The sequence below is a fragment of the Podarcis pityusensis genome (genome assembly GCF_964106645.2).
Source record: "Podarcis pityusensis genome assembly, chromosome: 6".
Classification (NCBI taxonomy): Eukaryota; Metazoa; Chordata; class Lepidosauria; order Squamata; family Lacertidae; genus Podarcis; species Podarcis pityusensis.
This window is the reverse complement of record NC_138030.1, coordinates 42,775,822-42,792,225: the sequence shown is the minus strand read 5'-3', so window position 1 is coordinate 42,792,225 and position 16,404 is coordinate 42,775,822. Positions and strand designations below refer to the sequence as shown.

The 16,404-nt window shown below is 42.6% G+C and overlaps 1 protein-coding gene across 3 annotated transcripts in view; it reads right to left on the bottom strand.

The window, feature by feature from the left end:
• Window positions 1-2,423: 2,423 nt before the first annotated feature.
• FMOD (fibromodulin) overlaps window positions 2,424-16,404 on the bottom strand; it is an 82,543-nt gene continuing 68,562 nt past the window's right edge. For all 3 annotated transcript variants that reach the window (XM_081010124.1, XM_081010126.1, XM_081010125.1), the window contains exons 2-3: window positions 12,802-13,813; window positions 2,424-4,509 (exon numbers count right to left, since the gene is read on the bottom strand). In XM_081010124.1, the coding sequence (XP_080866250.1) occupies window positions 4,358-4,509; window positions 12,802-13,813 (1,164 nt within the window). In that variant the 3' untranslated portion in view covers window positions 2,424-4,357. The remainder of the gene's footprint in view (window positions 4,510-12,801; window positions 13,814-16,404) is intronic.

Genomic DNA, 16,404 nt, shown 5'->3' with positions numbered 1-16,404 from the left:
CCATCTTCTATGTGATGACCCTTTGGATATTTGAAGATAGCTATCATATCTCATATCTGTCTCCTCCTATCCAGGCTTAAACATACCCAATTCCCTCAGCTTTTCCTCATAAGGCTTGGTTTTCAGACCCTTGATCATCTTGGTTGCCTTCCTCTGCACACGTTCCAGCTTGTCAATATCCTTCTTAAATTGTGGTGCCCAGAACTGGACACAGTATTCCAGGTGTGGTCTGACCAAGGCAGAATAGAGTGGTATTATTACTTACCTTGACCAGGACACTATATTTCAGTTGACGCAGCCGGGAGAACACACACAGTTCCACTGGCAGCAACCCAGACATGTGGTACTGTTCAAAAAGAGACTGAAGAGTAGGTATGTTAACTTGTAGGGTTGTGACATACAAACTTGATGTATTCAATGTTGAAGCGTTTGATATGTTGCTGCAAGTGCCAGGTTTCTGCCACTAGAGGGCAAAACTAGATCACATGATTTCTGTTGCTGGTTAATTGCATACCTCCCTGCATTTCAGAAATAAAAGTAAGGATGCTTTTGGTTCCTCGCAGCACCCTTATTCCCACACCAAGAATGGCTACTGGACACGGTGGAATCTGTGCCAAGCTCAGTTTTGGCCTCTTGTTTCAATGCCAAGGCTTAATCCAGGAATATTTGAAGCGTTTAAAACACCCCCGAACAAAATCAGACTGCATTTAAACCACCATTTAGTACGCAGATAAAGTCTGCAGATTTCTAGACCAGAGGATATTCCTTTCAAACACATATGAACCTGAGCTTCTAGAAATTAATTAAACAGTATTGATAGAATCTTCCCTTGTCATTGTTGCAGATTGCTCTGCTTACTATATATATTGTATTCTTAAACAGGGCTGCCATATGTTTGGGATTTCAAAGGTGGAACTGATATCTGGGAGGAATTTTCGAAAGGCAAGTCATGTGTTGTTGTTTTTTGGCTCAGCAGCTTTCAAGTTTTTGAAATATGGCAACCCTATCCTAAACCTTGCAGCTGATGTTTACAAACCAATTTAAAAGGTCAGGAAATAGCTGAAGGACTTGGAGTGATTTGAATGGGTGGGGCTAACAGTGAACCTTTCCCCCTCACCCTTGCTGGGAGGAGGAGATGGACATAAAGTCTCTGTGTGTGAGGCAACAGAAGCAGCAGTGTTTTGCAGGGGCGGGCAGAGACAAGAAGACACAGGCAGAGGGCTGTAGCTGGAGGCATCTGGGGGTAGGGTGCAGGTATATTTCTCTAGTGGATAGCATCTCTTTTGCCTGGTAGGAGTGTGTATGCCAGTTGCCTCCATCTATGTTCTCTATCTGTGAATCAGACCAGATATCACAAAGCAGCACATGTCTCTGTGGTTTCTCTTCCAAACTCCAAATAGCAGTGGCCCATTTGGTAAAGTGGGGATTGTTTAGAAATATGTCACCATACTTAACAGTTGAAGGCAAAGTTTGCCAGCTGCTGCATGTGAAACGAGTTGCTATTCACTTCAAGGTACCTTATCTTGCATTCCTGTGCACACTTATCTGGAAATAATTCACTTCTTTTCTTCAGCTGAACTGTTGTATTTTCCATTATTATTATTGTTATTATTTTGTCATAGCTGTAATTCTTTTACATTTTGACAGGATTGGATGCAATTTGCAGCTGCATTAGCTACTTTTATAAGTAGATGAAGCCTGACAAATTTCAGACAAATGGGTGCAGTGATAAGGCAATTCACAGTGCAATACCTCCCAATCCTGGCTCAGTTTCTAAAGCAGAAATTTTCCAGTGTGAATACTGATTGGAGATAATCTGACGAACAGGAGGATATTTTGTGAAGAAACATATTTTTATAACCACAGTGATTGCCAGACCCTTTTAAAGGTGTGTCTGTCTTTGCATCTTGCTGCATTTCCAGTCTGGCTATAAACATTAAAGCAAAAAGTTTGCAGTGCAGTACCAGACCCCTTTCCAAGAGAATAAAATGTGATATGAAAAGTTTCCTAGCAAGATCTCCCACCTTTGTCTGCGTGGTCTACGCTCATGCTCATGCCGGGCCTGCTGAGCTGGAGTTCCTGTGTGGGTGGGCATGTGGAGAAGGGACACAGTAACGAAATACAAGTATCTGATTCCCCAAATGTCCTATGAAGAAACAAGTTCAAGACTCAACTATACAGCTGCAAATCAAACATTTTAAGTGTGTTTTAAGTGCAATATAAAATGTGACACTAGATAGCGATGGTGAGCCTTATGGAAGATTCAATGTATTTTTAAAAACACTTTTTCAGAACGGTTTTTATATGTATGTAGATTCCACCTTAATCTCTTCCAATCATCCAAGGGAGGCTTCATTTGTTTCCTTGATCACACCAGATATTTCAAATCTAACCTGGTAAATGGTAGTTTCGAAGGCATCCCATGCAATTACAAAAAGGGTTTTATTGATCAGTAATGATATCTACAATTCATGCTTTTATATATTTCTTTTATATTATCAGCATACACTTGAAACACAAGGCAGTTTTGATGGCATTTTGAGCTTCCCAAGATCCCCGTAAACCTCACTTGCTCCTCCTTCTACGTCTCTTCTCCTCTGTGAGCCACGCACAAATGAAAGGATTGAGTGAATGAGGAGGGAGAACCTCGAGACGAAAGAACCATACATGCTTAGAGCAAGACTTGGTGCTGCCATGTGTATGAAATTCAGCTGAGACGACTCTATAGCCAAGCAAACAAGTTACAACAAATGCAATGAAACACATGGGATGCTAGAATGGGATTCTGCTGTACAAAACAATTTGGGATACAACTTTTATTGAACTGCAGTACCTGAATGGGCACTTGTAGAGCAGTACAATTATAAAGCCCCCAGTTTCTCATGCTATGCTGGCAAGTCAAGTCATCTGCTTTACTGAATGATGGTGAGTCTTGCCAGGTATTTTAATGCCAACTTGGCTCATGTTGTATTTTATAACAGGCCAGGAATGTTGCTTCAATAACTGCAGCATTCTTTATATGCACCCAAGGAGTGCATGGAAAGTAATATGTCTTCTGCAAGCACTGGCTAATAAACTGAACTGCATTATAGCAGAGGGTGGAAAAAAACTCTTTCCTGTCTGGGTTGGAAGAGATTAATGATATGCAGTGTGTTCGAAGCCCCAAGTGAGGCTTAATGCTATCAAAAATTTACAAATCCATAAAAAATTATTTCCTCTGAAAATGAAAGGATTTTTCCTCATACAATTATGGTACAGACAGAGGAAATTTTCTACATGTATGATGGACCTACACGTATAAACAATAAAAGCTATATTAAATTGTGGGGACCCTTTTACTATTTGATCCAATGACTGCTATTTATCCATATGCAACAGTGTCAAAATCCCCGCTGGATTAAATCTTTCCGTTACAACATTACAGATTGCACAAAACTGGAAGAAATAAGAATTAAAAATCAATAGGGAGAATAATACATGGTTGTTAAATTGAGGAAAATGAAAGGATGGTAAAGAATGGGGAAGTTGCTCCCTCTGGAACCGCAGGAATATCAGAATACATTTGTATCTTTCCAGGGTAAATTGTGAACACATTGTGGATGATATTAGTTTGCTAAGATTAGATAACTTACGTTATTGCATTTATTTGTAGGACTTTTAATCAGCATAGAAAACCAAATAAAGTGAAAAGAGGGGGAGAAAAAGCCAAGTCATCACCAGGGGAGCTCTATTCATCTTTGAAAACCAGCTAAAGACCTGGATCCTCTCATGTTAGTAATTTTCTCTCTCCTTTTCTCTTTTTCCCATTTCCCCACCCTCTTGTCTCTAATTGCTCCTTGCTGTGTGGGCAACTGTATAATCTGTTTTCATTTTGTTTGGATTCAATCTCATCCACCCCCACCGTGTACACACTCTTTCTCTCATGGCGACCCTCCTACAAGGAAAAACAAATCCCAAAGGCATCCCAGCTGGCATCAAACTTCTAAAGCTATACATGTGAAATGAAACAAAAGCTTGCCTTACCACCCACCTAAATGGAGAGAGATGCGCTGCCTGACAGCATGAAGACCAGATAACTGATTAGTCGCTGAAGAACAGGAGACTGAAAGAAGGTGGGCAAAAAAAAATATTATTATTTTTTGCCTGCATTGTTGTTGTCACCTGACTGGCTAATAATGGGGCAGCATCTGTTGGATCAAGTTTATCAAACCCCCCTTACATTATACAAACGCAGAAGCTGAGTCAAATGAAGCAGCGTTAAAATTGAGAATGTCGGCCTCTGCACTCCTGTGTGATCGCAAGAGGGGTCTGGCCTTGTAAGGAGGGAAGGGGTTAAGGAAAGGATCCGGAGCAATGGCTAAATCTCTATTACGCTCGCCCATCGCAGGCAGAGTGGGGCGTCGGAGGGCAGGTTATTCCGACGGAGCTCATTCCCGTCCAACCTCAAAACTTGTAGCCTGGAAAAATTCATGATGTCTACGACGGTGCAGAAGCTGCTGATGGTGAATTCTGGGAAGAAGAAGAAAAGAATCTCGCATCACTTCTGCTCTTTTAACCAAATGTCTGGATTAGTGCTTTCCAAGTGTTAATATGAACTATATGCACACACAGGCAAACAACCGCATGAGTATCTAATTCCCAATTCAGGAATGAGCCGGTTCCTGAGGAGCTGCAGTTATCCTAAAACTGTATACACCCCAAGAGTAGCTTTCTCACCACCTGCTTTGCAGAAGAAAAGGTACCGTATGTAAAAATTATCATGGTAATTTGCTGGAAATTCAGCACACTGACCTTTGACGTCTCGGCGAGGATGAAGCCTGAGTAAAGAGCAGATTTTCTTTAGCTAGTCTGCTGAGCTCCTGCCATAAAGCTGACACAGCAGGAGCTGCTGGAGGATTTAATATTTTTGAAGGCCTAACGTTTTAGGCCATTTTTATGGATGATAGAGAAATCACAGTTTAAATTGCACCCTATTCCATGAAGAATCACAAATACCAGGGATTAGGGACATTTTATACACTGTAGCATTTTTGCATTCTGAATTCAACTCAGTCCCATCTTTTAGACTGAGAGACGGTTTTTCCTCCTCCCCAGAGGAACTGGGATCCAGAAAATAAATTGTCAATTACATCAGTACACACTGTTCATGTTGTAATTTCTTGTGGAATTGTCCCCCACCCCTGCCTTCTCCCAACGTTCGGGGCTGAGGAAAGCTGGGACTGTCCACTTGGCTACAGAATGTTAGTAGTCAAGAATACTTAACCTTGGAGGTTTTTAAGCAGAGCTTTTTTTAGGGGGGGGGGCTGTGAGGTTCAAAAGACGCAGCAGGTCAGAGGGGGACTTCTCTGACACTGGGGATGTTCTGGCTGGCCCTAGTGGGTCAGAGCCACTGTGGCTTCACAGAGGCATCTATCATGTATGATCTAGTTGAGATCCCTGCATTGCAACTCTACAATTCTATGATAGACAGAGTGGTTATTGTAGCTTAAAGCTGAACAACAATGACAGTGTTGTTAAATAATCCACCCCTGGAAGCACCCTAGCAATTCTTCCTGGGGTGTTTATTAAGCATTCAACCAGATTTGCTTGCACAAAGTTTGCATGGTAGTTAGTCTATGTCTAGTCTGTTTTGAGCTCCCTTCCCCCATTTGTTTACAGTGGTTATGTGCCAATGAGTATTAATCCTGATTGGCTTGTGGGGTTTTTACATGTCTTCCTCTTAATTATTTATTTGTCCCACAATTTTCAAAGCATTTCCTCATCAGTTTCCAAACCACAAAAAGTCAGGATCTTTTAAAGGTAGATTTCTTGTGCTAGGATGGCAGAGTTTAAATTGTGCAAATCAAAAGTTCCGATACACTTGAATCCCTCCCATAAAATTGTGACAGTCTGGGCCCATCTTTAGGCTCTCTCATATGCAATATGCCACTTTGAGATCTGCACCCAGAAGTTTAAAGAGGGGTTAAAAAGTATTCTTACTATTAATCAGGGCTTTTCCCCCAGCCAGAACTCACCAGAACTCAGTTCCAGCACCTCTCAGGTGGGCACCATTGCCATTAAAAGAGGCGTTCATAGTGAGTTCCGGCACCTCTTTTTCTAGAGAAATAGCACTGCTGCTAGTTAACACAATGGTTGCATACACGCAACACATTTAAAGCACACTACTTCCCCTAAAGAATTTTGGGAATTGTAATTTGTCAAGGGTGGTGGGAATTATAGCTTTGCGAGAAACTACCATTTTCAGGATTCCTTGGGGAGAGTCATGCGCCTTAAATGTGCTTCATATGTATGGTGTGCAATGTAGCCTTTGTGTAAATGAACTAATATTATTAGTATATTATTTTATTGCTTACTTTCTTTTCCATCTTCCTTCCATTCATTTATTGCCTTTCTCCTGTCAATGGACCCAGTCTTTTTGTTGTTTAGTCCATAAAGTGCTTTGCATCTCGATGGGCACTATATGAAGGATAGCAATGCTTTATGGAAGCTGAAATACCGGTATCTCTGGGAAAAGGATTCCCTGCTGTCAAGAGAATACAAGGAGACCATGCAGAATACTAGACTCAAGCTCTAGCATCCCTCTCTGTTGTTGTTTTTTAAATAGAAGCACCCCTAATCCTTCAGTGAACTCTGAAAGATTCAAAGACGGGGTGCGGGGAAATGGAGGTGTGTGTCCTGCTGCAATGCTTCTTATAAGCAGCCAGAGGGCAACCAAAGTCTAGAACTTGGCAGCAAATTTATACATTTCCTTGAAACAGCTGCTCCTGCTTTAAAACCAGAAAAAACTGCATATGCTGTAAGGGCAGTATAACACTGGACAGATTTGGAAATGCAAGAGTCCATCTTTCACACTTTGTTGAGGAAGGGGAAGGCTGCTGGCTGGGCCAGATATGCCTTGCATGATTGCTGCTGTGCAAGAAACTCTTTATGGAAAGTAAAATGTAGAGAGTGAGTCAAGACAAGAATTGGGAAAGGCCATTGCAAACTGCCATGCTGGCTGAGTCAGGCCAGCAGTCCACATGAAAGCATTCTGGCTTCCCACAGTTGCCAGACTGATGCCATATGCAAGCTTGCTGCCTAGGCATGAGATCCATCTTTGATTGGTTGCTAAATATATACCTTATTTGTTTCCCCAGGTTTATATCCTGCCTTTCTTCCACCGTGAAACCCATGGTGGTGTAACATATGGTTCGCAGGAGGTCTACAATCCAGGTACTGATCAGGCTCAGATTTGCTTACCTTCAGCAAATGTGTTCATCCCATGTGCCTTCAGACCACACTCTCTTGGAACCTGGTGACTGACCTTTTGGCTAGCATGAAGCAAAAGGCAGTTCTATTCTTCATGCACCCACAGAATCATTTGCAAATACATTTACTCTCCTGGCTGTACAAACATCTTTTGACAATAAATCTCCTAAGTGAATTATTGTATTGGTGAAAAGTAATTCCTTTAGTGTGTTGAAAATTAGTTGATGATCCCAAGTTGCAGATACTGTGTGAATAGTGTCATGTTCACACTGATTGTTACCTTCTAAATATCTTAGATTGTAGGCTTCTTGGGGCAGGGACCTGTTATCTTGTGTTTTATAAAGCATCATACACACTGATGGCACTATATAGTAGTATATCAGTAGCAACTCTCAACAATGTTCTCAGTTAAACTCTCCCCTAACTCTTCACGTCTTTTAGAACAGTAAGTTTGCACATGGTTTAGTTCACCTTTAATATTTTTGTTACAGTTTTTTTCTGGTGGGGGTGCTGAGCAGAGCATAAGCTAGTTGGAGTCATTTTTAGCATCCATTAGCAGTGGTGCAGTTAGGTAACTTGAGGCCCCGGACTTAATGGGCTTATGGGGGCCCCTGTGTATTGCTTCACCTGATTCAAAATATGGCAAGTTAACTCTGCTGTGTCTGGGGTCCATACTACTCATTTGGGGCCCTAGATTTCCACCCCTGCCCTATAGGTGTATTTAGGATCACTTCCCTCAGTGCACAGGCTTGTTTGCACAGATTCTGACACTTTTGAAAAGGAAACCTAAATCATATGGGCATTAACAAGTGTATTGTTATCTGGTTAATGGGTGGGGGTGGCCCTCAGGTCTGGGGCCTGGATGTGGCCCTCCAGGCATCTCTACCTGGCCCTCAGCACTCTCCCCAGGTCACATCCTTCCCTTGCCCTGCACGCCTGCTTTAATAACTGCATGCAGCGAAAGGAGGGAGGCTCACTGATGTTGTGAGCTGTTAAACATCATGACCATGGGGCAAGTTCACAGTCATCATATAACGTATGGGATATGTTGGAAAGGACATGGGGCTGGTACAGGGGTTTAAGGTGGCATTGGTTTCTGCTCTGCTCTGCATTTGGCAGTGCTGTTTCCATTCAGCTGCAGTTCAGGTTCTGAGAAAAATAAGTTAGTCATCTTGCTGTCTGCTATGGTGGAGTTGTATATGCAGTCATGAATTACATTATCATTACATTTTCCCATTCATTTCCAATGGAAATGAAACACATTGTAAATCGGGTGGGGGGTAGTCATCAATTACATGTTGTTATGCATCATTTGCAGACTGAAAACAACAACAGTGAATACTGATTGTATTTGTTGGGTTGATTTGTATTCCAGACATGAGACAAATCAGCAAACATCACTAATTTACACTCTTGTTTCCATTTTCATCTGAATGCTCCAACATCTCTAGGCTGGAGACAGCCAATATTTTTCAAGGGAGTTGAAAGGAGCTTGTGTGAGGCTTCACTTCCCATGCACACATGCACACATATCTCTTTTGCCATTCTATGTTGCCTGCATTGAAACAGTTCGAGTAGATTTCTGAAACAAAACAAATCCCTGCAAAACCTAATTACCAGATTCAAAAGTGGCAGAATGTACACAACAGGAGCAGTGTCCCTTATTTCAAACTGCCTTCAACTTCCAGTCTTGTCTCCTAGCTGCTGCCCAGTTTCTGCCTAAGCAGAAGTGTGTAGAGGTTGTGAACCTCTTTCAGATTTTCAGATGAAAGGGAGCTGGAGAAAGACAAATGGCTATTCTTCATCTGAGATGTGCCTCAAAAGAACAGCATTCTGGCCAAGAGATAAAGACACCATCAACTTAAAAGCCCAGCAGCTACCAGGGCTATATATATATAAAAACAAACTCAGCTACTGAGTCTTTTTGCTCTGCAGCATTCCTCATTTACTATGGAAAAAAGCAAAGGTCTTCTGAGAAACTCATTAAAAAACTTTAAAGGTCAGCTATAGAATGGTTTGAAAAATGAGTGAATAAATAAAGAGAAATCCAGAGAGATTGCCTCGTTGCCACACAGATTTGAAGCAAAACACTGAGACAAGTGCAATACTTGTCAAGCTGTTCCAAGTGCAAAGCTGTGCCTCTCCCTTCCCAAAACTGATGGCACCACTGTTTGATTAAACAGAGCAGAGTCAGCCTTTTTTGTGGGGAGCCTAAGTCTTGGCAAGTTCAACAGGTGCGAACCAACCAATAGGGAATGTATTTCTCTTCAGACCAGGGGTGGTGAACCTGTGTCCATCTGGGTGTTGTGTAATCAAACTATCATCAGCCCTGACAATTGGCTCTGCTGGCTGGAGCTGGTGGGATATGGAGTTTAAAAATATCTGGAGGGACACAGGCTCCCCACTCCCTGTTCCAGACATGTGGTTTTTCAAAATACGCCCAGTTGATCTGTATGCGGTTTGGACTCCATGCAAATCTGGAGCTACTAGTAAATAACAAAATGACGTAAAGAAAATTGATTAATTTTAGAAATGCCATCACTCTTGAAAGCATCAGCTTTCTTCATGCAGTACCCAGACTCATCTGCAAAGGATCTCCAAATAAAAGAGCTTTGTAAGTAAATAACTGTAAGTACTAGTAGCCATTTGTGGACTCATGCTATAAAAACATGCCATCTCCACATATCTTAAGATCACACCCTCTAACTGTCCAAGGATAGTAGTCAATAATAATTGCAAGGGAGATCGACAGTTGCTAAGGTTATCTCTTTGCTTGGGCCACATTCAGACATAATACTAAACCATGGTTTATTGTATCAACTTTCAGGTTCTCACATTTCCTCTACACATGCAATAGAAGTATTTGCTCACAGTATGTAACACACTTCAATTTCCTATTTCGTGTGAATATAGAACCTCTGATATGTACAAACTAAGATATCCAACTAATTATGGACTCTTCCAGATGTGGCCATTTTAGCAGCACCCAAACATTGCTGAAAGTGGCACACGAATTCTGCTTTTAGACTTTTCTCCCATACAAAATTATTCTTTTTCACCTGCTCTAGGACTCTGATTCTATGGGGCTAATGCTTCTACAAGAACCCTGTTGTAGGAAGGGTATAAAATGTTTGGTTAAGGGTTTGTAATGAAACAAGCAGGGAAGACCAGGAGCTGATGGATGAGGGGTTTATGGCAGAAAATAGGAATTAAAGGGACTGGCAGAAGAAAATGTGGGTTGTGGCAGTTGCATGAGATTAGATGCCTTGGATAGGCCAGTTTATTATTATTGGTGCAATTACACCTAAACTCCCAAAGAGCAGTAGAGTTTATTCCAGTAACATAATTGATTTCTGTATTATAAAATGTTAACCATTTGATGAGAATTCCAATGCAGATGAAAGATTAAAGGCAGCTAGAGCTGCAGTCCTATGTACACTTATTTTGAAGGAATTCTTATTACACTGCGGATTACTTCTGAATAAAAATGCACAGCAGTACTTCTCAAGTCCTGGAGAATGAAGCAAAACCAATAATAGGTCTGAAGGCTTAACACCATGATCCTTCAACAGCTATGCAAACCTAGGACAATCAAAAATGGAATTGATTCTTATGTGACAAATTAATCTTCATTTTAAGATGAAGTTGTTTTGCTCTCTATCTAATCTGCATTACACAAACTTATTTATTTTGCTCCTTTTTGTGATCATCATTTTAAGACACCCATGTGAACATGGGAGCAGAATACCACCCATTATATTTCACCCACTGCCTGGCTCTTTTTTCCATATGCTCATTTCTCCTTGAAACATGAGCATGTCACTGGCATCTATGATGACTGGCACCATGTTGAACAATCATATTCTAGATGCTAACAATGCAGCAATAAGTCCCACCTAAAAGGAAGCTGCCATATTCTTTCTTGTATTGATCAGAGCATGGTAGGAAAATGTATATAGAAGGGAAACACTGTGGGCAAAGGCAGGCCATATGTGTGAGGAAGGGATGGGGTGGAACAGGGGAAGTTTTTGGTCTTTTCGGCCTCAACCACAGGGAGTGAGGTTACTCCCACTCTGTTCCTTCTCCTAGACTGGAGGAATCACATTGGCAAAAAACTGGACTCCACAGTGCCATATGGTGTCACAGTGTTATAACGCATATAAAATGCATTTTCTTTACTAATGAAGCTGAGTCCTTAGACCAGGGATGGGGAACCTCAGGCCCAGCAGCCAAATGTGGCCCTCCAGTCCTTTCAATCTGGCCCTTGGGACTTTCCCCAAGACCCCCGCCCCCCATCTCAGCCATATCCTTTCTACCCAGGCCACACACCTCACTGGCCCTCCTTTGCACCCTCCTTGAATGCTTTCCCTGGCTGGAATGTGCCCTTGAACACAGATATTGCTTCTTGCTTGCCTGGATAGTCAATAGAGGGGTGTTTGTAAGTGTGTAGAAGCTAGCTTACAGCACATAGGTAAGATTCACGTTGGTTACTCTGCTCACTTTTGCCTCTGCCCGCCACTGGCATGTGGCCCTCAGAAGGTTGCCCAGAAGACAATGTGGCCCTTGGATTGAACAAGTCATGGATGCTTTAGCTGAGATCCCAGAATTGCACAGGATTGGACTAGATGACTCTTGGGGTCCCTTCCAACTCTACAATTCCATGATTTTAAAGGTCCCCTGGTTTGGTTTTCTCTCCCTGCCTCTCTCCTAGCCCCCGACTCACCTCTCTGCTATTTTTCTCTCCCCGTATAGCCCCTTTCTCTTAGAGCAGGCATAGGCAAACTCAGCCCTCCAGATGTTTTGGGACTACAATTCCCATCATCCCTGACCACTGGTCCTGTTAGCTAGGGATCATGGGAATTGTAGGCCAAAAACACCTGGAGGGCTGAGTTTGCCTATGCCTCTCTTAGAGGGCCCCTTTCCATGCCTTTGATCCATTTCTTTCCAGCCACGTCCACTTCCAGGGCCCTTGCCAGTCCATTACCCATGAGCTGGGTTCTCTTGGGATCTTGAGAACTGGCCGATGGGCTGGTGGCAGGGAACAAATATCTGCCTGTCTGCTCCTCCATGGCAGGGCTACTGGTTCCCACACAGTTCCTCTCTCTGCTTTCTGCTTCTGCCCTAACCTGCTTGAGTATCTGGGGGCTTTGGAAATGTGGGGATGCCCTTTGATGCCCCCCCCATACCATGTGACCTGGGAATCCAGAGACAGGAACAAAACTCACTGTTCTTGGTTTCAAGTACTCTGCTCTCATTTTGTGCTTTAACAATGACACTGGCTTTCCAAAGAGCCAAGAGGGCAGAGTGTAGGCCAGGGGTGGGGAATCTGTGGTCCTTCCACCAGCCCCATCAACCATGGCCAGTGGTCAGGGAATGTGGCAGATGTCATCCAGCAATATCCAGAGAGACACTGGTCCCTAATCTAGATTCTCCAAATCACTTTACTCTGTTTTTGCCATTAAAAAATAGCCTGCATATTGTGTTCCAATACAACTCTAAAATCACTAAAATGCAACTCTAAAATCACTCAGCATCCAGAATGCTGTTGCTCACCATTTATTTTGTTTCCTTGGAGATAGAGATTCTCGAGGCTTGTACTGACTCGTGGTATCTTCTGAAGCCTGTTGTACGAGAGATCTAGCTCCAGGAGGTTACTTGCATTAAAAGCATTGGGGGAGACTCCTTCATTTGTCAGGCTATTGTGAGAAAGACGTACATAGAGCAACTTGGGGGAGACTTTGAAGAAATCATCGGGGATAGTTTGTATGTGGTTATACTCCAGATACAGCTGCTCCAAGGCAATCGGAAGGCCATCGGGGACTCTCCTGAGCTGGTTATAGCTCAGGTCTGCAAGAATCAAAGACTTCAACCCCTTGAGGTTTGAACCAATTTCATGGATTTGGTTGTGGCTGAGATAGAGGGCGGTGAGGTTCTCTAGGCCTTCAAGAGCATTGGATGGCACCTTGGAGATTTGATTATAAGCCAGGTGAAGCTCTCGCAGTGACCGTGGTAAAGGGGTAGGCATCTTGGTCAAGTTGTTGTGGTCAAGGTATAGCCTCTCTAGGTTCTTGAGCTTGGCGAAGACCTTCTTTCCCATTTTCTCACTGGTTATTTGATTGCCGTGCAACGCAAGCCACTCTAGGTTGGTAGCATTGTCAAAGGCTCCCTCTTGGATAGCCCCAATTTGGTTGTTCTGGAAGTAGGCATATTTCATCCGGGAAGGCACAAAAGGAAGATACCTGAGGTTGCGAGAGTCACAATACATAGCAGAAGAGAAGTTGGGTGGGCATTCGCATTCTTGGGGGCATTCCCTGGAAACAGGTGGTTCAGGGACAGGCTCCCCAACAGAGGACCCAGCTGGCACATAAGAGTAAGAAGAATATGGGGGAACCTCATCTTCATAATATGGAGAATAGTTGTAGGAAGAGGATTGGCTGCGTAAATAGTGCTGTAGCCAGGCCATGTCCTCATACTGATCATCGTACTGGCTCAAGGACACTCGGCAGAGGCCAACTATAATCAGAACAGAAGCCCAGTGCATTGTTGCCACAAGCTTTGAACCAACCTAAAGAAAAAGGTGCAACAAGGAAGAGGGAAAGATCAACCACAGAAAATGTTAACTCAGGGATACACAAATTAAATAGCAGTCACAAACGTATGTTAAGGGGGCTGAGGCTTCACACATGCATTAAGCATGATTGATTTCCATTGATTTCTGCACAGGGCCAGTTTATGCAATCAAGATAATCAAGCAGTAAAGCTTTTCAGGTCAGGCTACAGGTATATATGTATATAATATACAGCTATTTAACAGGCAGAATTGAATGCTTACATGTTCCTCCCTCCCCTACTCACAGCAAAGGCTCAAAAGTTGTAGGTGCTAGCTTTATACCTACCAGGAAGTTTTCCTCCCTTCATGGGGGAGCATCAAAACATTCAACCCCACCCTGAAATGATGCAGCCCAAGAAAGCCTCACCACTTCATTCTGCTGGGTGTGGAAGCTGCCTCTGACACCGTAGAAGGGAGACTAATTTTCAGTGGACCCAGGTGAGCAAGACAATGACTGAAGGACTTGCCCAAGGCCATACAACAGATGACTAGCCCAGCAGAAACAGAATTCAGAATGTGGACCTTGCAGTGAAATGTTTGGGGGGTTCACTTAAAAGTAGAAGAGACACATTTGTGACGTGACTGGGCCTTCAAGCCCATATAGTACTTCTAGCATTTGGATTACAATGTCTGAAACAGCAGCCACTTTAAGTTTCATGTTGCTAACTCTGCAGAGTCCAGCGATTGTCCATAGAACCTCACAGAATGGTTTCCATGCTTCTATAGTGTACAATCCTGCTTATTTCCATGCTTATTTTGATGTACAATCCTGTGGCCTGCTACTGACGTGTGTTTGTAGCTTCTTGCTTTAAAATCCTGGCACAGGAGACAAAGAAGCTATAGTCTACTGGCTTCTATGATCCATTCCTCAGCCGGTGTGCTGGCTCCCTGGCATAGCACTCCCACTGCAAGAAACAAGGATGGAAGCCCCGGTGGCAGAGCTATAAGGGCATCTTCAAATGAAAAGCCTAAGGGAGCTTTTCAGTCCTAATGACACAAGTCCCACTGTATAAGTCCACAGAATTCTTTATATATTGAAAATTGGTTTTCTTTAAAATACAGTTACAAATAAATTATAATCTTAGTGCTATATAACCAAAATCAGCCTCTGTACAGTTATATATGCTATAACATATTTTAGGCTTCCAACGGATAGATCTTTTGAATAATTTGCTCAAGTATGTAAAAACTTATAAGAAAGGTTTCCCAGTTCTGTACACTACATCATCACCATCATCATTATTAAGGTTATTATTAGACAGTAAGATTTGCCATAATAGCATACTAATAATACTTTGATTACCATTCAACAGCTGTAGGAAATTGAAAGCTTCAACCAGTTTAAGTTCTAATACTCTATGCATGAGCAGTACATTAGGGAGCACTAAGCCTCTAAAGAAGTTCAAAAGAATCGCAGTAAAGCAGTGAAGGGTACAAGGTTCTTCATGTGCGCAAAGCATTCAGACCCTGAGAGTTCTCCAATGGGACATAACCCTGTTTTCCTCCTCCTCCTATGTGCTGGCATCACACCAGGTTATTATGGGGAATGGGATGTCTCTGCACGCCCTCCTCATCCCTTCCCCTACAGCTCTCCCCTTTCTGCTTAATCAATGAATGTAAGTTCCTATTATGCCCTGTGAGGATTCCCACCCCCAATAAAGAGAAGGGCCATACCTGATTTGATCTTTAAAAGAAAAATGGAAGAATACAAATAAAATGTTTACAATGAAGAGGGAGAAAATTACACACACACACACACACACACACAGAGAGAGAGAGAGAGAGAGAGAGAGAGCTCCATAAAATGGCAGTGAAAAGGGCCAGTTGCCAATCAATGCCTACAATATTTATGCAGCCACTTTCCACACACCACTCACATAGATGAACTTGCTAGGAGGGAGGGGTGGGCATTTTCCAAGCAACAAAAAATATATATTACTCGTTGAGTTCTGAGCGGGCGAAAAATATCCCTACAAAAGAAGTACTACTTGGAAGAATCCCAGTCAGTTTCTGAATACCGGCTATCTATTTGCTATATGCACACACTCACGCAAACACTGAATGGAAAGACCTTCCTTTTATTTGCATGTACGTGAGCACCTGTAACTGTATTTGGAAAATTACAAAGAGCGTTTAGATTCTGTACACTGGAGAAGCTTGGCATGCAGGCAGCTCTTCAGAAAGCACCACTCATACCACCCAGTGTCACTTTGCCTGAAAAAATAAAACATTCCTCGCCTTGCTTGGAAAACGGACACATTCCACATCTCTCTCCATCAAAAAATCAACTGTCTACCACTCCACTATTGAATGCCCATCTTTATAAGCAGCTCTGGAAAGGTCTCAGTTCCACCAGGGTGCTCCTAGAGGTTAGCTCTTGCCTGATGGTTCTGTTTAAGAGCCACATTTCTGGGAAATTCATTTCCATCGGCTGCACACTTTCTAGGTGTCCTTCCACAACCACACTGGCTAAGGAAGACTCATAATAGTCATTAAACTAAAGGAACACATTTAATTTTTTTCAATCCTCTGAACTGAGATTCTGA